Source organism: Portunus trituberculatus, chromosome 4 (genome assembly GCF_017591435.1).
Source record: "Portunus trituberculatus isolate SZX2019 chromosome 4, ASM1759143v1, whole genome shotgun sequence".
Lineage (NCBI taxonomy): Eukaryota > Metazoa > Arthropoda > Malacostraca > Decapoda > Portunidae > Portunus > Portunus trituberculatus.
In genome coordinates this window covers 3,520,071-3,543,582 of record NC_059258.1, presented here as the reverse complement: position 1 = coordinate 3,543,582, position 23,512 = coordinate 3,520,071, and the positions used below count along the sequence as shown (strand labels likewise).

Below are 23,512 nucleotides of genomic sequence, written 5' to 3'. Positions count from 1 at the left end.
ACTCTCACTCTCTCTCCCTCTCTCACACACCCTCACTCTCTCATTCTCACTCTCACACACCCTCACTCTCTCTCTTTCACTCTCACACACCCTCACTCTCACTCTCTCTCTCTCTCACACACACACACTCACCTTCCCGCGTTCTTCTCCAGGTGTTCTTGCCTCGGATAGTGTCGGTGTCAGAGACGTCAGAATAGTTGAGGAGCTGGCGGAGGTCTGAGTCTGCCTTCTCCTCCTTGGTCTGTTTGGAGCGCTTGAACTTCTCCATCTGAAACACAATACTCGTCACCACCACCACCACCACCACCACTAACTCTGCCTCTCCTTAGTGTGTTTAGTGGGAGGAAAATAGATGAGATTTCACATTTTTCTTCTAAAATATATGTCGCTTATTTATTTCCTCGTTAATTGTTTTTACACACACACACACACACATACATAGACATCATCATCTCTACTTGACAGTCAGGCAGTGTAGTTTGTATACATAGTGAAAGAAAAACTGATTGCATTCATCTCAAACACACAAACACACACACACACACACACGCACGCACTATCAAAGCATCAACAAACACAGTGCCAAAAATATAATCTCTCCTTCTGTGGAATTGTGAAAAGAATAAATAAAGAAAAATAACTTCAAAACATAAACTGAAAAGATGCAAACGGCAACACCTCCCGGCAGAACATGAGGGAAGAACAAGAGTGAAGGGAAGAGTGAGATGGTAAACACACACAGTTCCTCTCTGGGCTGGGTGAAGCAACACACACCAATGCACAACTCAACACTCCCACAACAAAGAGTGAACCAGAAGATAAATAAATAGATAAGCAAGATAAATACATGAGAAATAAATAAATAAATAAATAATGAACTTAATCAACAAAGTATGCCAAAAAATAAATAAATGGTGCATGAATAAATGAATAATTAAGTAAAAAATTAACAAAGTGAACCAAGAAAAAAGGGAAAATAAGAAGCAAAGAAAGATTACAGTAACATGAAAAGCAAGACATAAATAAATAAGTAAATGAAATAAAATAAAATAAGAAACTGGAAAAAATAAGCAAACTAATAATCAGAATAGAAGCAAAATGTACGAAACTAAAATAAATCTGTATACAAAAGTCATTCACATGTAAACACAAGGAAAAAAACAAGAAAAGAGTCAAATCTGTATGTAAATAAACCAACATTTGGAAAAGATAAACAAATAAAAGTAGCAAATGAAATAATAACATACAAACAAAACTTTTCTATAATGGACACAAAAAAATATAAACAACTTTTTACTATGAAATAAAAAATAAAATAAATAATTAAGAAAGTAAGAAATACAAACTGATTACCTTCTCAAAAGCAAACTGCAAGAGAGACAAAATAATGCATAAGTCACCCCTCACCACACACTCAAAGAAAATGAACAAATAAATATACAAATAAATAAATCAGATAAATAAAAACAGTGAGTGAAAATAAAAGTGATTAATTCAAGTCAACACTCCAAATTACCGATCTGTTTTTTAGGCAAGGTCTCAGAATCCCGTTGGCTCGATATTCACTCTCCTGTCAGGTAGAATGGGGTGTCAGTGCTCTCTCTCTCTCTCTCTCTCTCTCTCTCTCTCTCTCTCTCTCTCTCTCTCTGGTATTTCAATTTTTTGTCTTGTTTTCTTTCAAGAGTAAATTTTGTGAGACCTGTTTCTCTCTCTCTCTCTCTCTCTCTCTCTCTCTCTCTCTCTCTCTCTCTCTCTCTCTCTCTCTCTCTCTCTCTCTCTCTCTCTCACCTTCCTTCACCTCTCTTTTCAATTTTCACATCCTTTTCATCCCTCTTCTCTTTCCTTCTCCTCTTCTCATTCATTATATCTCCTTTCCTTCACCTCTCCTAAATTTTCACTTCCTTTTCACCTCTCTCTCTCTCTCTCTCTCTCTCTCTCTCTCTCTCTCTCTCTCTCTCTCTACATCTCCTTTCCTTCACTCTTGCTGCCTCTCCCTCTCTTCTAACTCTCTTCATCTCCTTTCCCTCCTTTTCTTCACCTTCCTTTCATCCCCCTCTCACTTCCATCTCCGTCTCACTCACCTCTGAAATCATCTTCCCTCTCGTCTTGTTCCTCTCCCTGTGCGCTGCTTTCTTCTGGATCTGCTGCAGGACGCGCTCTCGACATGTTCTATACTCCAGGGCAAATTCGCTGACCACTGAACACACCTGCTGGACCTTCACCTCATGGGTCATCAGCAGAGGTGTTCCCAGCCACAGCAGGAAGCGATGGAACCTGGCCAAAGGGAAGAATAGGTCAAGAATAGGTAGCAAAGGATGGGAAGTATAGGATGATAAAAGATATGAAAATAGGGAGAGATAAGACAATGGGCAATGCTGGTTCTTGGCTTCTTGTGATATGGGTGATAGAAAGGAAGATAGCAAGATAGCATAGGAAGTACAGGATGATAAGAGATAGGAAGATAGGGAGATAGATAAGACAATGGGCAGTGCTGAGTCTTGGGTCATTGTTGCTTGTAATTTGGGTGATAGAATGGAAGATAGATAGAAAGATAGCATAGAATAATGGGAAATACAGGAAGATAAAAGAGTATTGGATGGGAAAAAAAATAGAAAGATGGGGAAACAAGATAGAAAGATAAGATAAGGAAAGAAGAATAGAAGATAACATGACAGGAAGACAAGAACAAAGAAAAATGGAAGGTTAAGATAAGATACAAAGATAAGAAGATAAAAGGTAGATGAAGGACTGAAAATACAGATTAACTCTTGCACTAGTGAGGTGGACAGAACACAAATGAAAAAACAAAGAAAGAAAGAAAGAAAGAAAAAAAACAATGAAAGAATGAAAATACTGGTAAACTCTTGCACTAGTGAGATGGACAAAACAAGGATGAAAGAAAGGAATGAAAGAAAGGAAAGAACACAAAACAGAAACAGACAAAAAAGGATAAAAACAATAAAGAAAGAGCAAAAATACTGATAAACTCTTGCACTAGTGAGGTGGACAGAACAAGGATAAGAGAGAGCATAATCTTGCCTATTCACTCACCTTGTCATAACTCTCTTGTAGATGATCTCAAGGACAATGATTCTCTCGGCACAGTCTGCTAGGAACTCTGACATTCTGTGGAGCAAGAACAATGTGAGTCAGTGGAATGTTGACAGAGAAACAGGCTGCAGTGGAAGTTATTGTGGTTTTCAAGGGTGTTTTTATGGTTCTAGTTGTTTGACAGGCTGCAGTAGAAATTATTGGAGCTTTCAAGGGTGATTTCATGGTTTTAGTGATAGCTCTGTAATGACCCAAATTGTAGATAATGCTACATGAAGAGTTTTGAACTCCCCTTGAATTTAATATCTACCTCAAGCATATGACTTTAGGGTATCACCGCTACGTGGCAGCTTTGTTCCTACTTGAGATGGAAGGAGCTGAACACCGGTCTGCCATTACCCAGCTGCCTTCCATACTAGCCACATTTACATTCCAGTCTTACCCAGGATGGTTACTATCTTCTCACCAGAGAGGAAGAAGTGTGAGAAGGAAACTCATAGTGGCAAACATATGGTCTGAGCTAGGTGTTAGAGAAGGGTTTCACTCATTGTTGAGGCCAATTTGATGCTCCTTGGGTAAGGCAGTGAGGGAGTAGTTGCATCATGTTGTGTGTCATCTGGTAGGATCAGTCAGGTTAATGGTTTATTGAAGGAGTGTGGGTGAGTTGTGGGGTGCTGTGGCATATCAGCCCCAGTTGTTTTGCATGAAGAGATCAAGTGAAGCATTAAATGCAAAACATCAAACAAGTGTCTGTTTTAGTGCTCCTGGTCCCGGCCTTGCGTTGTGCTCATTGAATTCACACCCATGCTGAGCCTCCAAATTGCTCGTGACCACTCGCACAGCAAGCTACCACCCCTGTAGTGGGCTAAACCGCTACAGTTTGACAGGCTGCAGTGAAGTTATTGTTTTGTCATTTATCTCTTTTTATTTTTGTCTTCCCTCATTCCTTCTTTCTAATTTCTTCTTCATTTTCTTTCCTTTTCATCATCAACATCACTATTACCCCCTCTCTTTCTCTCTCTCCCAGGCCCTCACTTGAGTTTGATTTGCGTGGGGCCGTCGTGCTTGGCAATGGCCTTGAGGTGGTCCCAGGAGGCCTTACAGTCCACCTGCATCTTGGCTATGGTGTTCTCCAGCTCCTCAAAGTCCACCCGAGACGCCCTGGTGATGGAGCCAATCTGAGGGACAAAGAAATACATTACCTTTATTTATTTGTTAATCAACCTATTTAGAATTACAATGGCAATAAAAACTTGTCCCTCATTTATATTCCTCTGCAAACATTAGCTCTATTTGTTAGTCTATTTAGAATTACAATAGCAATAAACACTAGTCCTTCTTTTATGTTCTTTTACAAACATAAGCACTATTTGTCAATCTACCTATCAATATTTTGAACTACAATAGGAATAAATACTTGTCCTTTCTTTATATTCCTTTACATCTGAGGCTTACTATACTTCGCTGATATATTTTACACAAGAAGTGGCTAAGACAGGGTACACTTACACGCACACACACACACACATACTGCATCACTATCTATACAACGAAAGACAAGACAGCACACATAAACAAAGAACTACATACACACACACACACTGCACCACCATCTATACAACAAAAGACAAGGCAAAACAGACACACACACGCTGCATTACCATCTATACAACGAAAGACAAGGCAAAACAGACACACACACATGCCGCATTACCATCTATACAATGAAAGACAAGGCAAAACAGACACACACACGCTGCATCACCATAAATACAATGAAAGACAAGGCAAAACAGACACACACACACTGCAGTACCATCTATACAATGAAAGACAAGGCAAAACACACACACACACACACACCCACACACACTGCATCACCATCTATACAATGAAAGACAAGGCACCCTCCCCTCCCCCTACACACACACACCTCAGAGTACAGGTCAGTGGTGTCCGGGAACTTTTCAATGACCATGTGGCAGAGGTGATGGAGGAGGGAGTGTTTGTGCACTGTATCCTTCACCTCCGGCACTTTAGAAAGGTACTCAATCTGGAACCCTCGTGACTCGGACCCATTGAGGAAGTTACCAATGGACAGCAGCACCGACAGGATCACCTTGAATGTCTTGTTCTTCTGAAGGTCCTCCACACCTTGCTTCAGGTCCATCAAGGGGTCTGCTACCTCCTGTGGGTGTTTTAACAGTCATGGGTGAGTGGATAGGGGTCTTGAGGTTGTGTGCTGTGTGTAGTGGTGGGGTGTGAGTGTGTGGTGCTGAGAGGTGTGTGTGTATGTGTTGGTGTGGTGTTAAGAAGTGTCTGTGTGTGTGTTGGTGTGTGGTGTGGTGTTGAGAAGCGTTGGGGATGTTTTAAGGAGTGTCTATGAGGAGATGAGTTTTTAAAGGTGGATGCAGTGTGTGGAGGTGTTGAGGTGTTGAGGAGTCTTTGTGTTGCTGAGTGGAGGGTTTGAAGAGTGTGTTGCTGGTAAAAGAATGAATGGAAGGGATCGGTGAATTATTAAGTATCAAGTTGTCCATCTCCTCCTTTCTCTTTTCCTTCCTTCCATCCCTACAATCTTTCCTCACTTCCTTCTATTCCTTCCCTCCATTTCTCCATTGTCTCTTTCTCTCCATTCCTCCACAGCTTCTTATTCTTGCTCTTCTATCTCCTCTCTTCTCCTTTTTTTCCATCCTTCCCATTCCTTCTCTCCTTTCTTCATTGTCTCTTCACCTCTTTCTCTCCATCCCCTCTCATCTCTGCTTTCCTATCTCTCTCTCCTTCTCTGTCCCTCCTTTCCTCTCTTTCTTCCATCCCTCCCATTTCTTTCCTCCATTTCTTCAAAGTCTCTTTCCCTCCATCTCTCAATAGTTTCATATCTTATCCCTGCCCTATCTCTTTCTCCCTCTCCACCTCCCTCTCCCTTTCTTGCATCCCTTCCCATTCCTTCTCTTTCTCTTTCTCTCTCTATCTATCTCTCTCTCTCACCTTCTCTGTGTTCTCATAGTCCAGTTTGAAGAGCCACAGATTGAGTCTGGCGGGCAGCTCCGAGATGGACGCCAGCATCATCAGGAACTGTTCAGCCGACCCCAGGGGCAGCTCAGGGTTGGAGATGGCTGCCTCTTGGATCTTCTCCTTCTCCTCGGCAGTGGGCAGCATAGTGGTCAGCAGTTTCTGGAAGGTTTGGTTAGCTTAGGTTAGGATAGGATAGAACAGGTTAGTTTAGGTTAGGTAAGATTAGGTTTGGTAAGGTAAGGTTAGGTTAGGTAAGGTTAGGTTTGGTTTGGTTTGCTTTGTTTTCCTTTAGTTTAGTTTTCTTTGGTTAAATTTGGTCTTTTGAAATGATGGTAACAATTGTGTGTTTTGGGGTGCATGTTGTTGTTGTTGTTGTTTTTGCTGGCTTTGGTGTTAGGTAAGGTTAGGTTAGGTTGGGTTAAAATTGGGTCCAGTGAAATAATGGTAATTTGTGTGTTTTTGGAGGGCTGCGTGTCATTACTGTTGTTGTTGCTTTGGGTTATAGTATTGTTTACCATCTTAGAACTTTGATCAAATACGCATAAAAAAAAAAAAAAACTAATGACTGGTGTTACTGTTATCATTATTATCATATCTTTCCATCACACCAGAAATCAGATTAACACCACAATACAAAAAATCAAACAAAAAAACACCAATAAAAAACTCAATATTCCCATCACCACCACCACCACCCTGTTGATGATCGAGGAGTCCACCTTAACACCACAATATAAAAATCAATAAAAAAAAAAAAACTTAATATTCTCACCACCACAGTCATTCCCACTACCACCACCACCACACTCACCTCAATACCCTCCCTGTTGATGATCGAGGAGTCCATCTTGAGAATAGCAGTCTTGATAGTCCGAGGGGGTGGCAGTTTGGTCATCCCAATATTAATGACATTGGATCGCTTAGGGTCTAACACGATGAGCTCCTTCACGCCCTTCTGGTCCTGCTGCTTCTGTAGAGTGGCCGGGGAGGAGGAGGAGAGGTGAAGAGGTGGAGGAAGGTGTAAAGAAGATGAATGAAGAAGAGGTGGAGGAATAGGAAGGAGGTATGGAGGTGGAAGTGGAGGAAGATAGAGATGGAGGAGGAGGAAGATGGAGGAGATGTGGTGGGCAAGTGGAGAGAGAGAGAGAGAGAGAGAGAGAGAGAGAGAGAGAGAGAGAGAGAGAGAGAGAGAGAGAGAGAGAGAGAGAGAGAGAGAGAGAGAGAGAGAGAGAGAGAGAGAGAGAGAGAGAGAGAGAGAGAGAGAGAGAGAGAGATAGTAAGGCAAATCATGAGAAAGAAGAGGAAGAAGAACACAAAAAGAAAAGAAGTAAGGAAAATAAACAAAGAGGAAGAGAGAGAAAGATAATGAGAAAGTAAGTAAAGAAAGCAAGAATTGAGAGAGAACGAGGAGAAATAGGAAAGAGAGAGAGAGAGAAAGATAAACAAGAATGGAAAAGGAACAAAGAGAAAAAGCAGAAAGGAGGAGAAGGAGAAGAAGGAAAAGGAGAAGAGGAAGGAAGAGGAGGACGAGGAGGAGGAGGAAGAGAAACACAAACATTAGCCTTCCATTTTGATACATGTAAACTCTGGCCATGAAATACAAAGGCTAAAAACACAAACTAAATAAATAAATCCTTGTAGTAATTGAGTTGGCCAGACAAGTTCCATATTCATCACACACACACACACACACTGTTTTTCCACTATAAATGTACTAAACTGCATCAATTTACTCTAACTATTGCATTTCTCCTCATTATCTTTTTTATGTAAGAGAGAAAAACTGACCAAGGGAAAGATTGACCAAGAGGAACAAAAACATGAATAAAAAAAGGTCCACTCAGTTGCCAGTCTCTTTAAAAAGGTGAGAGGATATTTAATTCCTATATTTATTGAGGACTGTTTGGTTCTTTTTTATATTTTTTCATTTTTCGTTATTTATTTATTTTTTTCTTATTTTTCTTGTTTATTTGTTCATAACTTGGATTTTTTTTTTTTCATTTTGTCATTATTTTTTTTTTTTTTTTTGGTAATTTATTTTTTTGTGACATTTCTTCACTGTTTTATTTATTTATTTATTTATTTATTTGTGACACTGTTTGTTATTGTCTTTATTTATTTCACTGTTTTTTGTTACTTTTCATCTTTCTCTTCATTTACTCCTTTTTGTCACATTTTTCATTATTTTTTGTTTATTCATTTACTTTCCTTTTTTTTTTGTCATATATTTCACTATTTTACCTACTTTTATTTTACTCATTTTTTTTTTTTTTATCAGACTTATCTATTTATTCTACTTCCTTTTTGTCGGATACTTTTTCATTACTTTATTCATCTACTTTACTTTCCTGTCACCTACTTTTCACTATCTTATTTACTCCTTTTATTACTTTTTTATTGTCACACTTATTTACTTTACTTCTTCTTGTCACACACTTTTCATTATTTTGTTCACTCATTTACTTTATTCTACTTTTCTGTTCATTATTCTACTTATTTACTTTACCAAACACTTTTCGTTACTCTAATTCATTTACTTTACTGCTCGTCATACACTGTTCATAATTTGTAAAGGTGTACTAACGACTCACTACTAACAATTCCTTCTCCCTCTGGTCACTGAAATAAACCACTAAGTCTTCACCAAATTACTTAAAGAAAATTGCTGATCTTTGCTTAATCAATAAATCAAAGTTCGTAAAAGATCACAAAGATAAGATAATGATGCAATGCTAACTTGTCTACACACACACACACACACACACACACACACATACAGAGAAAGGAAGAAACACACTTACATACATACATATATACATACATACATACCACACACCAGGAAGAATGAAAAAACGAAAGAAAATGTAAAAAAAAAAAAGAAAGGAAAAAAACTGATACCTGAGTAGAGAGAGAGAGAGAGAGAGAGAGAGAGAGAGAGAGAGAGAGAGAGAGAGAGAGAGAGAGAGAGAGAGAGAGAGAGAGAGAGAGAGAGAGAGAGAGAGAGAGAGAGAGAGAGAGAGAGAGAGAGAGACCTTTTATCCACATGCTACAACACAAACAATATTTAATGCTTCCTTTAAACCATTCACTTTACAGACAGAGACAGACAGACAGACAGACAGACAGACAGACAGACAGACAGACAGACAGACAGACAGACAGACAGACACTTGACAGCTGCATAAGACACTGAAAATTATTAATATATATTTTTTACATACACAAATTTAGAAGGAATATCAGAAATGGTAGTAATTTGAACTTCATCTAAAAAAAAAATGCAACTTTTCGATAAATTATGTTAAAAAATGGAATAATGACTACAGTGTTATGGTAGACTATTACAACAATGCATTCTTCTTTTTTTTCTATCTTTATCAGTTTATCACAGTAGTTTTCATTATATTTTCCATCTATATTACTAAAATTACCCATTTCTTCATTCGATATATTTTTTTCTTTCTTTTCCCTTTTATCTATCTTCTTAGTGTAATCTCTTTATCTGTTGTGTATTTATCTTTTATCTATATTACCAAAATTATTCGTTCCTTCACGTGGTAATCATTTATTTTGCTATTTTTTTCACTTTCTTTCATTCTTGTTTATCTCCTTAGTGTAATTTGTTTATCTGTTGTGTTTATCTTTCATCTATATTACTAAAGTTATTCGTTCCTTCATTCTACAATCACTCCTTTTGCTATTTTTCCATTGTTACTTATCATTTTAGTGCAATCTGTTTATCTATTTCTTTATTTTTTATCTACATTACCAAAATAATCCTTTCCTTCACTTGATAATAATTTCTTTTACTCTTTTTTCATTTTTATTTATCTTCTTAGAGTAACCTGTTTTTTTTTTATTTACTTGCTAACCCACAAGACACCACCAGCCATAGCAATAACAATAACAAACAATACTCTTCACTTTACCTCACAACATTCAACAAAAAATAAAATAGAACACAATACTATGAATAATACGTATATATAGGCAATACACAATCCACACACACACACACACACACACACAGAGGTGGTACAGGAACAAGGGGGATGTGAATGGAGGAAACACAATGCAGGTTACCATACAGACACTCAGAAAACACAATGAGAGAGAGAATAACAGAGACAAAATGCAATGCTACCTTCCCCATGCCAAATAAACACAAAACAAAGCAGAACATGTCGCTTTCAAACAAGACGCTAAAAAAAAAATAGTCGTTCATTTTTAGTCGAGTTTTTATATTCATTGGTTTATTGGTGTCTGTCGGAATGCTTGGTGGTGGTGCTGGTTGTTGTGTTCATGGCTGCCACACACTTGTCTCCACCTCACCTCATAACCTCCACCTCTTCTTTTTTTTATTTATGCAAGAAGGGAAACTGGCCAAGTGCAACATAAATTTTTAAAAGGCTCATTTAATTGCCAGTTTCTAAAAGATTCATGGAGTTCGCCACCTCTACAAAATACCCAAGATTAATTTTTCACTTTTTCAATTGATATTATGCTATGTTATTAAATTCCAGGTGTTTTTTTTATAAGAGTTGAGGTCAAAATGGTGTTGCTTTTTGTGGAATGAAAGTTATACATTCAAAATATTTCCTTCCGTCACTTTTCACTATTTCTCAATCCATGTGTTATGTTATTAATCCCTTCAGTACCATGGCAAGTTTTCATATCTTTTCTTATTTTTTGGTGATTTGATACAGCTTCAGAAACTTATGTGGGGATTGAAATAGTGAAGGCTCTGGCCATTAATCTTCTGACCTCCATAGACCCTTCATAAAGTCAATAAAATGGTCTAATTGTACTCAAAACTCATGGTAAAAATGTGTCCCAGTACTGAAAGGGATAAAATAATGAAGACTCTGGCCATTAATCTTCTGACCTCCATAGAGCCTTCCTAAAGTCAATAAAATGGTCTAATCGTACTCAAAACTCAGGATAAAAATGTGTCCCAGTACTAAAGGGATTAAATAATGATTTTTGACATGAATAAAGGTTCAGGTGGTGTTGGTTTTTGTGGAATGAAAACTACACTCAAATTTTTCTTTCCATTACTAAGATTATATGAACTGATTGAACTTTGTGGTTTTTGGAATGAATACAAACTTAAATGGTGTCGCTTTTCATGAACACAAAGTCAGAATCTCAAATATTCCTTTCCATTAAGAGTCGCAAACTTGAGAACTATTTTAAGAAGTTTATTGTGTATATATTTCAATTCTATTTTCTTGCAATGCCTGAGGTTAAGAGTTATATTTATTTACTCATCATTACAACCATATTTTTCATTTATTTCTTTTATCATTACCATATTAGAATCATGTACAGTTATTCATGCATTAGAGTTACTGTATATATTTATTTTCTTTCATTAATTATACTTTACAATGTTTACAGCAACAAATGATCACTGAGAGATCAAACGTGTGCTTCTAATATCACCTTTACAATACTTTAGGTGGCACTATTAAAAAGGAGACAATGACGGGGTAGTTTGTGTGTGTGGCAGCAACAATACAAACACCGTGCTTCACTATCGCTTATTGAAAACAGTGAGAGAGACAACGGCCAGCTCTGATAAGACATGCAAGCCTCCCACACTAATAGTCACCGCACCACCAAACATTATGACACACGCACTGAAGCCCACACTCTGAAACACTTCCAAGCTGCACCTCTGATATGTTCAAGGGGTCTACTTGAAGTGATACGAGTTTTTAAGAGTGTTTTCTATGGTTCTAGTAGGAGATTAACAAGATTTCTACACTATTAGCAGGAGAAATATCCTTAAGAGTTATGCTATTCATCTCTGCGGCTTTTAATAGTAATCTTTGTGAAGGCTTATGGGTTTTAAGTGTTTTCTATGGTTCTAGTAAGAGATTAATAAGATATCTACATCATTAGCATGAGATACACCCTTGAGAACCCAACTAATCATCTTTGTGGCCTTTGAAAAACAATCTTTCTGAAGGTTTTTAAGAGTAATTTTTAAGGCTCTAGTAACAGATTAATAAGATTTCTACATTACTAACAGGAGAAACTCTTGAAAACCCGGCAAATTATCTCTGTGGCCTTTGAAAACAGTCGAGGTAAGGGAATGAAGCATTTCAGAGTGGGCATAGAGTCTTGTTTTAAAGCAGTGAGTGGTGGTGGCAGTGTGGGAGGGGTTGGGAGGGGCTGGGAGAGGCTGGAGGGGGTGGTGGGGGCACAATGCATCTGTACAGAGGTCAACATGCGGCCACACTTACCTCCTTCATGGCCAGCAGCAGGGCGGTTATATAGCAAGTGGTGTCAATAAAAAAATCTGTATTAGCGTCAGGGTGATGGAAAAAACAGCATTTATTATTGTAGTTTAACCTGGGGTGTGTTAATATTGGGGAGGGTGTCAAGCACGTGCCAGTCAGTGAGTCAGTGAGTGAGTGAGTGAGTGAGTGAGTGGCTGCAATGCATGTCTCTTTATTCAGTCTATGTGTTACTCAGCCAGTGAATGAGTAAGTAAATGAGTGAGTGAGTGAGTGAGTGAGTGGCTGAAATGCATGTCTTTTTATTCAGTCTATGTGTTACTCAGCCAGTGAATGAGTAGGTGGTTGCAATGCATCTCTTTATTCAGCCTATGTGTTACTCAGCCAGTGAATGAGTGAGTGAGTGAGTGAAGTGAAGTGTCTTGTGTGTGTGTGTTGGTGCCAAGCTTGATTAAATGGCATGGTCTATACACATGAGTTAGTCAGTGTTGGCATCTAAGGCTACTGAACACAGCCGGACAGGTCATCAGGCCAGGCTCCTGTCGGCCACACAGCATCAGGCCGGCTGGTGTGGTGTTGGCAGTGAGTCGTGTGTTCTGAGACTGTCTAGTTACCACAGCTGGGACTAAATAAATTTCCTGCATCTTACTCTTTAAATCAGTCACTGTCACTATTACTACACAAATCAAGGTGCAATATGGTGTGATTCTAATACATGAGGTAATAAAACAAAAAAGTAGTATGGTGGAGTTTAGAAATAAGAAAATAAGGGTTAAATCATATCTTAAACTGCCTAGAATCCTTCATCAGATCCCTTAAACTCTTCAGTGCAATGATGTGTTTTTCTATTCATTCTGGTTGCTGTTTGGTGATTTTATACAACTTCAGAAATTTATGTGAGGATTAAAATAGTGAAGACTCTGGCCATTAATCTTCCAACCTCCACAGACACTTCCTAATGTAAATAAAATTGTCTGATTGTACCCAAAAACTTGCATTTCCATATTCATTCTGGTTACTATTTGGTGATTTTATACAGCTTCAGAAACTTATGTGGGGGGGATTAAAATAGTGAAGACTGTAGCAATTAATATTATGACCTCCATAGACCCTTACTAATGCAAATAGAATAGTCTAATCACACCCCAAAAAATCAAGGTAAAAATGTGTCTCAGTATCTTCAATTTCATAGCAGTGTCCAGTTAATTTTGTTGTTCTATGGGCAGCAATCCTTGCCATCCCTAGAGTGTGTTGTCTTGTCTCCCTGTCACTGCAGTGGTCACGAGTGGGTAGAGTGCGTTGGTTTGATGCTTGCCGGCACACACAGCCACAGCATATCACACAGGGGATAACACTGGCATGCAAGGGTGTGTGTGTGTGTGTGTGTGTGAGTGTGTGTGTGTTTGTGTGAGTGTTTTATCAATTTTTCTTTCTTATTTTTGTTAGCCATGTGAGTGTGTGTGTATTCATGGTCATCTGCTGGTCACCCAGCCAGCCTTCCACGTTATGGAGCAGGCTCAGAGCTCACAGACTGAGACCACAACACACTCCACACATTGGGACAGCGAGGCCACAACACCTCGAGTTACATCCAGTACCTACTTCCTGCTGGGTGAACACACCCCACACATTAAGAGGCTTGCCCATTTGCCTCGCTGTGCCCAGGATTTGAACCCAGACCTTCTCAGTTGTGGGCCGAGTGTGCTAACCACTACACTAAGCAGTGTGTATGTGTGTGTGTGTGTGTCTTCCCCATTATGGAGCGAGCTCAGAGCTCATAGACCGATCTTCAGGTAGGACTGAGACCACAACACACTCCACACACCGGGAAAGCGAGGCCACAACCCCTCGAGTTCCATCCCGTACCTATTTAATGCTAGGTGAACACACCCTGCACATTAAGAGCCGCGCCCATTTGCCTCGCTGCTTTCCGGGACTCAAACCCGGACCCTCTCGGTTGTGATCCGAGCATGCTAACCACTACACTACGCCATGTGTGTGTGTGTGTGTGTGTGTGTGTGTGTGTGTGTGTATGTAATTCACCTCGGTTGCCTGCTGGTCACCCAGCCAGTCTTCCCTATTAGGGAGTGAGCTCAGAGCTCATAGACCGATCTTCAGGTAGGACTGAGACCACAACACACTCCACACACCGGGACAGCGAGGCCACAACCCCTCCAGTTACATCCCATACCTATTTACTGCTAGGTGAACACACCCCACACATTAAGAGCCTTGCTGCTTACCGGGACTCAAACCTGGCCCTCTCGATTGTGAGTCAAGTGTGCTAACCACTACACTATGTGGTGTGTGTGTGTGTGTGTGTGTGTGTGTGTGTGTGTGTGTGTGTGTGTGTGTGTGTGTGTGTGTGTGTGTGTGTGTGTGTGTGTGTGTGTGTGTGTGTGTTATAAGATTTTCTCATACTTGTGCATTAGTTTCTACATTCACACAAGTCTAATATTAGTAAATGTATATCAATCTATGTTTTTTTGTGTACTTTAGCTTATTATTTTTGTGTTTGTTTGTGTCCAAGCTCTAGTGTGTGTTGTTAGTGAGTTTAGTGCATTAATTGTAACACTGGGCTGGTGAGAGAAGCCAAACATTATATTTATCTGATGCAAACAAGGGTGTGGTTCATTTATATGTGACTTATAGCATTAATATACCCCAAAAACTATTAATTCATTCTAAGACTAGTAGTGTAGGGAAGAATGGCACCAAAAATTGTGGCACTATAGCAGTATATGTTATAAAAAATGAAAAATAAAAAGTAGTAAGCATATTGGAGTAAAAAAAGTAAAAAATCATGAGTTTGGGGGATGTAAAATACTCAAAAGGAAAAAATATTATAAAACCCCACACACAAAAAAAAAAAAAACTGCATAAATTTTGAACATTATATAGAGCAAGCTGAAAAAATAAATAAAAAGCCTAAAAATAAAGAAAATGGCTGTTAAGACTGGAAAAAAGCAAAAAAGAAAAAAAAAAAGATTTGCAAGAACAATAAAGCAAAAAAAAAAAAAAATGTAATTCTTAAGACTGAAAAAAGCCAAAAATAAAGAAGGCTTAAAAAAATGTAAAAAATTGGCTGTGAGAGAGAGAGAGAGAGAGAGAGAGAGAGAGAGAGAGAGAGAGAGAGAGAGAGAGAGAGAGAGAGAGAGAGAGAGAGAGAGAGAGAGAGAGAGAGAGAGAGAGAGAGAGAGAGAGAGGGTGGAGTGGAGTGTGGGAAACAGGAAAATGGAAAAGGAGAGGGCCAGAGTGGAAGTGGAATAAGAGAGCTAGGGGCTGAGTGGAGTGAGAAAGGAAGGTGGAGTTATATGGTGGAGTGAGGGGGGGTGGCGGACTACCTTGGTGATGATGTCCTTGGCGCGGGACTCAAAGAGGTGCTCCAGCCGCTGTGTGTCAAGGGGCACCCGGTCCACGTCGGTCCAAATGGTGGAGATCATGAAGCGAGGGTCCTCACGCACCTGTGGAGGACGGCAGCGGTGGTGGTGGTGGTGGTGGTGGTGTTACAATACTACACTATGATATTAGGTTGAGTGTAGATCCGTGAAAGTGTAAAACAAAGAGGTTGAAGAAAAGCCTCACCGAACCTAACAAAGATAACCTAGCATCACTTTGCCCTCACCTAAGACAAACTGGTATAACCTAACCTCACCTAACCTCACCCCACCTAACCTAAGACAAACTAGTATAACCTCACCTAACCAAAGAAAAGCTAGCATAACTCCACATTCCCAGACATATACCCTGACCCAAGACAAACTCGATCACCTAACCTAACTTAACCTAACCTCACACTAACCTAACCTAACCTAACCAAAGATAAGCCAGCATCACTTCACCCTTCCCAGACATGTACCCTGACCTAAGACAAACTAGTTAAACCTAACCTAACCTAACCTAACTTAAGACAATCTCACCTAACCTAATTTAAGACAAACTTACTTAACCTAACCTAACCTAACTGAGGATGCCCCTAGACAACTCACCTCCTTCCAGAACAGCTTAATAGTCTTTTTGGTCTTGTGGTGTCGACTGGAGGCATCATCAGTGTCTGTGTGCTGGGCGGGGGTGTCTGCCCGGGACGCTGGGCGGGGGGCAGGTGGCGCAGGTGGGGCAGGAGGCATGTTAGGGGGTGGAGGAACGACGAAGGGTGGTGGTGGGGGAGGGGGGCCGCCAGCCATCGATGGAGGTGGTGGCGGTGGTGGCGGGACCCCTTCTTCTTTTTTAACAGGCACCAGCGTCTCGTCTTCTGGTGTGAGGTCATTGAAATCAAGGTCGCAGAGGGTCAAAGGTCGATTAAGGTGTTTTTTGAGAAGGTCCCACTGTATGTCGTTCTCTGATTTCTTTGGGGGTTCAGGGACAGTTTCCTTGGCCGCCTCGCCCTTGGAGTGACTCTTGGCCAGCCCGTCTTTGATCTTGTTGATGCGGTCGCTCAAGTCGCCGCTGCTGCCACCCTTGCGAGTCCCTGCCCCTGCCGCCTCACCTGGGGTGCCCACTGCCGCCATCTTGTTCTGGATCTCCTGTAGGGATAATGAGAGAGTGAGGAGTGGGAAGAATGTGGTGGTGAGAGTGACAATGAGGAGAGAAATTTAGGGTGGTGATAGTGATGATGAGGAATGGGAAGCGACAGTGAGGAGAGGAAAATAAAGGATGATGATAGTGATAATGAGGAGAGGAAAATATGGGATGGTAATAGTGACAATATGGAGAGGAAAATATTGGGTGGTGATGGCAATAACAAGGAATGGGAACAGAATACATAAAAAATAAATATATCAATAAATAAATAAACCTCACCTTGACTGACGCCTGCACATTGACATCAGCAGCAATGACCCCAGTGCTGCCTCCGTTCTCCACCGCCTCCTTCTCCTGCAGGCTGGATATCCGTGAGGCAAGGTCCTGGATGTTGGTGAGGGAGTCGCGGCGGGCGGACGTGTCATCTCTCTTGCCATACATCATGTCCATCATCCACGACGCCTGTTTGTTCAGCCCGGAGAGTTCGCTGTTCTTCCTGTTCTCGTCCTCCACATTGCTGCTGAAATAGTTTGTTGTGTTATTGTGGTGGATTCTGCAGAAGGAAACATAAGCTTCTCTCAAGGCTTTAGTTAGCATTGACCCCTTCATATTCATTCTAGTTACTGTTTGATGGTTTTATACAGCTTCAGAAACTTATGTCAGGGTTAAAATAGTGAAGACTGTGACCATTAATCTTCTGACCTCCATAGACCTTTCCTAATCTCAATAAAACAGTCTAATTGTATCCAAAACTCGTATTTTTATATTTATTCTGCTTACTAATTGGTGATTTTATACAGCTTCGGAAACTTATGTGGGGGTTAAAATAGTGAAGACTGTGGACATCAATCTTCAATCTAGATGACTATAGATATGAAGACAAGACAGGATGAACATAGCTCTTCTGTAAAACACACACACACACACACACACACACACACACACACACACACACCACACACACCTCCAAAACAAAAGACTTACTCGGAGGACTGTGAGCTGCGCCTGGTCTCATTAATGGTCTCCTGCTCACTGATGAAGGTGCGGTGTCTCTCGGCCCTCTCTCTTCGTCTTCTCAGGGCCGGCGTCACCCCTGCATCAGCATCTGTGGAGAACGACGGGGTGAGGATTCATCTTTTGTTTAATTCTCTATGTATATTGATCCTGATTTTGATGTTATTCAGTTTCTTTTCTTTGTTTTCTTTATTTAATTCCTTCTTTGGTTATTAATTCTTTTTTATTCTTGTATATATATATTTTTTTAATGTTCTTTGGTAATAATGATGTTACTATGTTTCTTCCTGTTTTCTTTACTTAATCCCTTCTGTGGTCACTAAATACATCGCTGTCATCACCAAACAAACCACTATCATCTTCCTACACCACCACCACTATCATCACCAATACACCACCATCACCACCACATACACCACCACCACCACCACAGTACACCATCACCACCATATACACTACTATCAGCAATACACCACCACTACATACACCACCATCACCACCAATACACTATCATCATCACCAATACACCACCATCACCAACCCCATCAACACCACCACTATCATCACCAAATACTTGATCACCACCACCACCAATACAACACCACATACACCACCACCACCACCACCACCTACGTTTAACACCAGAGAGGTCGTCCTGTGGTATCCCGTACGTGTCACCATTGATGTTGATGACAGTAATGTGGTCATCGTCACTACTGGAGCGTCGAGCCTTCCCGTCTTCTAAGTTGACTCCAACACCCTGAAAACAAGCAAGGGTGAATTGGTAGAGTGAAGGGGGAAGTGTGAAGAGGGAAAGGTGTAGAGGCAAGTGTGAAAGATGAGGGTGAAGAGATGAGAGTGAAAGGCAAGGGTGATGAGGTGACAATGAAAGATGAGGGAGAGGTGAGGGTGAAAGACAAGGGTGATGAGATGAGAGTGAAAGACGAAGGTGAGGTGAGAGTGAGACAAGGGTGAGGTGAGGGTGAAAGACAAGGGTGAGATGTGGTAGGGAGGAAGGGAAAAATAGGATGACTTCTAAGCTTCATTCAAACTTAACACCATTTCCTTTTCTATTTCCTCAACACCGACCTTCCTATTCTTGGCAGGGGGTGGTGGTGGCGGTGTCTGGTTGTGCCTCTTTGACTTGCGGCGATCTAGGGAGTCTCTGTCGCTGGAGGTGATGCGGGGAACTTGTCTGAAAGGGAGATCAAATTATAAGGGAGATTAATACTGACTTGATCTTTTATTTATTTACTTTTTCTGTGTGATGGAGAAAAAGAGATTAAATTGTATGATGAATTAATATTGATCTTATCCTTTATCTATTCATTCTTTCTGTGTTATGTGAAAGTTGTTTTGAAAATGAGGGAGATTAAATTATATGGAGGAATAAATATTATTTTATTCCTTTATTTATTTACTTTTTTTTTGCTAAGTGATGCGGGAAAGCTGTCTGAAAATGAGGGAGAGGAAGCTTTGAGAGGATTAAACAGATATATTACTACTACTACTACTACTACTACTACTACTACAATTACTACTACAACTACTACAACAAAAAAAAGAAGAAACAGAGTACTCCCCTCCTCGTCCTCCTCCTCCTCCTCCTCCACATTACCTGATAGAAGGGTCAATGGTGCGAGTTCGACAAATGTCATCACCATCCTCATACGCCAACACCGCCTCATAAATGGTGAACTGCTGCAGGAGGTCCAGGTCACTATCAGCCCTGTGCATGTACCTGGTGAAGATGGTGAAAATAGTGAGTGGTGGTGAGAAAGAAGATGGTGAGTGGTGAATGGTGACTGAATGGTGAAGATTGAGTAGTGACTGGTGGTGAGAGAGCAAAGGTTGGTGATGGTGATGGTGATGGTGAATGGTGACTGAATGGTGAAGATGGTGAGTAGTGACATGGTGGTGGTGAGGAAGAAGAATGGTGATAACTAAATGGTAAGCTTATTTTGCAACCCAACCCAACTTAACCTATCCTAACCTAACCCAACTTAACCCAACTTGACCCAACTTGACCTAATTTGACCTCTTCTCACTTAGCAATCAGCGTCTCCATGCCCTGCTCCTCCAGATAATCCGTGTGGTCATAGTAGGTGTCCTGGTCTGGTATGCCGTTGAGTGTCTTGTTGATGAGTGTCATGGCGTAGGTGAGCAGCTCCATATCAAGACTGTCACGACCCTCCAGCAGCCGCATCAGAGTGGTCCATGGCGACTCCCCTGGGCCAGAGAGAGAGAGAGAGGTGAGGTGAGGTGATGTGAGGTGAGGGTTGGTAGAGAGAGAGAGAGAGAGAGAGAGAGAGAGAGAGTGTGTTTTGTATGAGTTTCAGAGGAATAAAGTTTTGAGAGAGAGAGAGAGAGAGAGAGAGAGAGAGAGATAGGGGTGGGAAAGAAAGACAGCAAAACTCTAAATAAAAAAAAACATGTAAGAAAATCCAAACAGCAGAAGAAAACAAGACAAAAAATCAAGAAAAAGAAAACAAGCCATAACCGAAAATTATAAGATAAAGAAAAGAAGAAAAAAATATCAAATTGACGTAGAGAGAGAGAGAGAGAGAGAGGGGGGAGAAGGGGTTGAAGACACAGGGTAATACTTTTCAATACTCACTTTCCTATTCACATTCATTCATTTTCATTTCTATTGATCATTTTCAGTTATCTATTTTTATTCACTCTTAATAGATAGCAAAAGACAAAAATTAAGAAAAAGAAAATGGAGTCCTGTAATTTTAAGGCACCACTCCACAAAATAGACTCACAAACCATCATGGGGAATTGTGGGTTTGTTTTGAAGGTTCGAAAACAAAGAGATAGAGAGTTCAAGTCACGGGAAGGAGGAGACACAGAAGCTGGCACGAGTCACAGTGTACCAGAGCAAAGAGAATGATTGAACACACACACACACACACACACACACACACACACACATATATATTGAGTTAATTGACTGTAGAAACATCAATTCAAATACAAGAAATAAAAAGAAAAAAACTAGAAAAAAAAAAAGAAATTAGAACTAGCAAAATCTTCTGAAATACACAACTCTGCATAAAACAAAAGAAACAAAAATAAAACAAAACTTGGTAATATAACACACACACACACACACACACACACACACTCTCTCTCTCTCTCTCTCTCTCCTTCCTTTATTTTTTTCTTTCCTTCCTTCCTTTCCTTCCTTTCTATCTCAGCATATTATCCCATCTTATGAGACAGCCGTAGCATCACACACACACACACACACAAACACACAAACACACACCTCTAGAAGTATCGACAGTGTTAATGGCGTCGATCAGAACCAGCGCGTTGCTTTCTGTATACTCAACAAACACCAGCAGGAGTTTGAGTGCCGTCTTCACCACCAGGCGATACTTGGAGGCCACCAATGAATACAGCCACTGCACAGTTGGCCGGTGTTCCATTACTCCATTCATGCCATCTACGTACAGCATCACCTGCCCCAATGCTGCAATGATACCAGATGTGTGTTAGTGGTAGTTTGATACAGACACACGTGACACTTATACCTGCCCAATGCTGCAAAGGTAAGAGATATGTGTGTGTTAGTGGTAGTTTGATACAGACACACGTGACTGCCCAATGCTGCAGGTAAGAGATATGACACACGTGTGTACCTGCCCAATGCTGCAAAGGTAAGAGATATGTGTGTGTTAATGGTAGTTTGATACAGACACCCGTGACATTTACACCTGCCCCAGCGCTGCAATGATACCAGATGTGTGTGTTGAGTGCTGTTGGTTTGATACGCAGACACACATGGCACGCCCCAATTCAGAAACGTCTTCCCCTCTCACTACGATGATTTTCTAAGGCCACAAAGATGACTAGCTAGGTTTTCAAGACAGTTTCTCCTTTATATAAACTAGAAATCTTGTCAATCCATCGCCAGAATCATAAAAATACTCTTAAAAACACGAGTATCTTCAACTGGATGGTGAGAGAGGTAGGCGTTTCAGAATTCTGGCTGAGTGAGTGTGTCATGTCCAGTGGTGGTGTTAATGGTGGCAGAGAAGTGAGTGCGTGTCGTGTCAAGTGTTGCTTTGATACAGACACACACAGTATCACCTCTCGCAGCACTGATACAGGGGAGACAGAGATGATTTGATACGCAGACACACACATGACACAGCGTCATCATTCATCTCCCGATACACTGACACAGGGATACAGAGATACTTTGATACACACACACACACACACACACACATCACCTCCCACAGCACTGACACAGGAGAAAAAATGAAAAAGTGCTCAGTGACACACACACACACACACACACACACACACACACACACACACACACGTTACCCATTCTTACCTATAATCCCACTCATTACCCCATCACCTTACCCATCCACTAACCTAAAACAACATCACTTACCACCCACACAAACACACTCACACCATCCCATCACACACGTTACCATTTTCACCTCTCAACCACACCCACTGACCTCTGAGTATGTAGTTCTGGTAGTTCTGGTCGGCTGAGGACCCCACCTTGATGAGACAGGTAAGGCCATCGTTCTGCACAAAGGCGTGGACCAGATCTTTGTCATCCTGGAATATTTGCTTCAGGGAGAACAGCGCTCGACGGAGATCTCGCCCCTCGCTGTTCAGGAGCTTCTCTGTGGGGTGGTGAAGTGAGGTTTTGGTGATGTGAAGTAAGGTGAGGTTAGGTTAGGTAAGGTAAAGTAAGGTTGGGTGGAGATGAGGTGTGTGTGTGTGTGTGTGTGTGTGTGTGTGTGTGTGTGTGTGTGTGTGTGACTATAACATAATACAATTCTTATATAATTCTTTACTTTCTTTCTGCTTTAAACACATACCATAGCTCTCTCTCTCTCTCTCTCTCTGTGTGTGTGTGTGTGTGTGTGTGTGTGTGTGGGAGGAGCAGAATTATTGTGTACATTGTAGATGACACGGTAATTGTCCTGTGGTGTGTGTTCTCTCTCTCTCTCTCTCTCTCTCTCTCTCTCTCTCTCTCTCTCTCTCTCTCTCTCTCTCTCCAATTATCCTCACTTTCCTGTTTCCTTCTCTTCGTTTTTCTTCCCTTTTATCTTATTTCAGCATTACTCTCTCTCTCTCTCTCTCTCTCTCTCTCTCTCTCTCTATCACACCCATTATCTCGTATTTTTATTATTCTCTTCATTCATAACGTTGCATTCCCCCCCCTCTCTCTCTCTCTCTCTCTCTCTCTCTCTCTCTCTCTCTCTCTCTCTCTCTCTCTCTCTCTCTCTCACACCTATGATGGCGTGGACCCTGACAGACAGCTGGGTTCTCAGGATAATGGCGTTCTTCTTGCTGTGGGAGAGAGAAAGAAATATTAAAAGTAAGAATGAACTAATTAACTAAACGAATGAGTGACATGGAGAATTTGATAAACGTGGGAGAAAATAAAAAAAAGAAGGAAATTAAAGGAAAAATATGATAATGAGATGTAAGAAGGAAGGGAAAAGTGAGAGAGAAAAAAGAAAATGTGATGATTTTTAAGGAAATTATGAATAAAAATGGAGAGAGAGAGAGAGAGAGAGAGAGAGAGAGAGAGAGAGAGAGAGAGAGAGAGAGAGAGAGAAATGAATGAAGAGAAAGAAAATGGAAGAATGAATGAAAAATAAAGCGATGCAAGAAGTAAA

At 40.7% G+C, this 23,512-nt stretch overlaps 1 protein-coding gene across 1 annotated transcript in view; it reads right to left on the bottom strand.

Moving 5' to 3' along the window:
- LOC123512971 overlaps positions 1 to 23,512 on the bottom strand; it is a 94,581-nt gene that overhangs the window by 10,348 nt on the left and 60,721 nt on the right. The window contains 19 exon segments of the mRNA XM_045269722.1: positions 133 to 268; positions 1,517 to 1,570; positions 2,082 to 2,274; positions 3,052 to 3,126; positions 4,087 to 4,229; positions 4,985 to 5,239; positions 6,037 to 6,222; positions 6,875 to 7,035; positions 15,652 to 15,772; positions 16,298 to 16,831; positions 17,109 to 17,346; positions 17,814 to 17,934; positions 18,477 to 18,603; positions 18,933 to 19,038; positions 19,462 to 19,584; positions 19,892 to 20,072; positions 21,118 to 21,324; positions 22,334 to 22,507; positions 23,122 to 23,180. Coding sequence (XP_045125657.1) covers positions 133 to 268; positions 1,517 to 1,570; positions 2,082 to 2,274; positions 3,052 to 3,126; positions 4,087 to 4,229; positions 4,985 to 5,239; positions 6,037 to 6,222; positions 6,875 to 7,035; positions 15,652 to 15,772; positions 16,298 to 16,831; positions 17,109 to 17,346; positions 17,814 to 17,934; positions 18,477 to 18,603; positions 18,933 to 19,038; positions 19,462 to 19,584; positions 19,892 to 20,072; positions 21,118 to 21,324; positions 22,334 to 22,507; positions 23,122 to 23,180 — 3,194 coding nt within the window.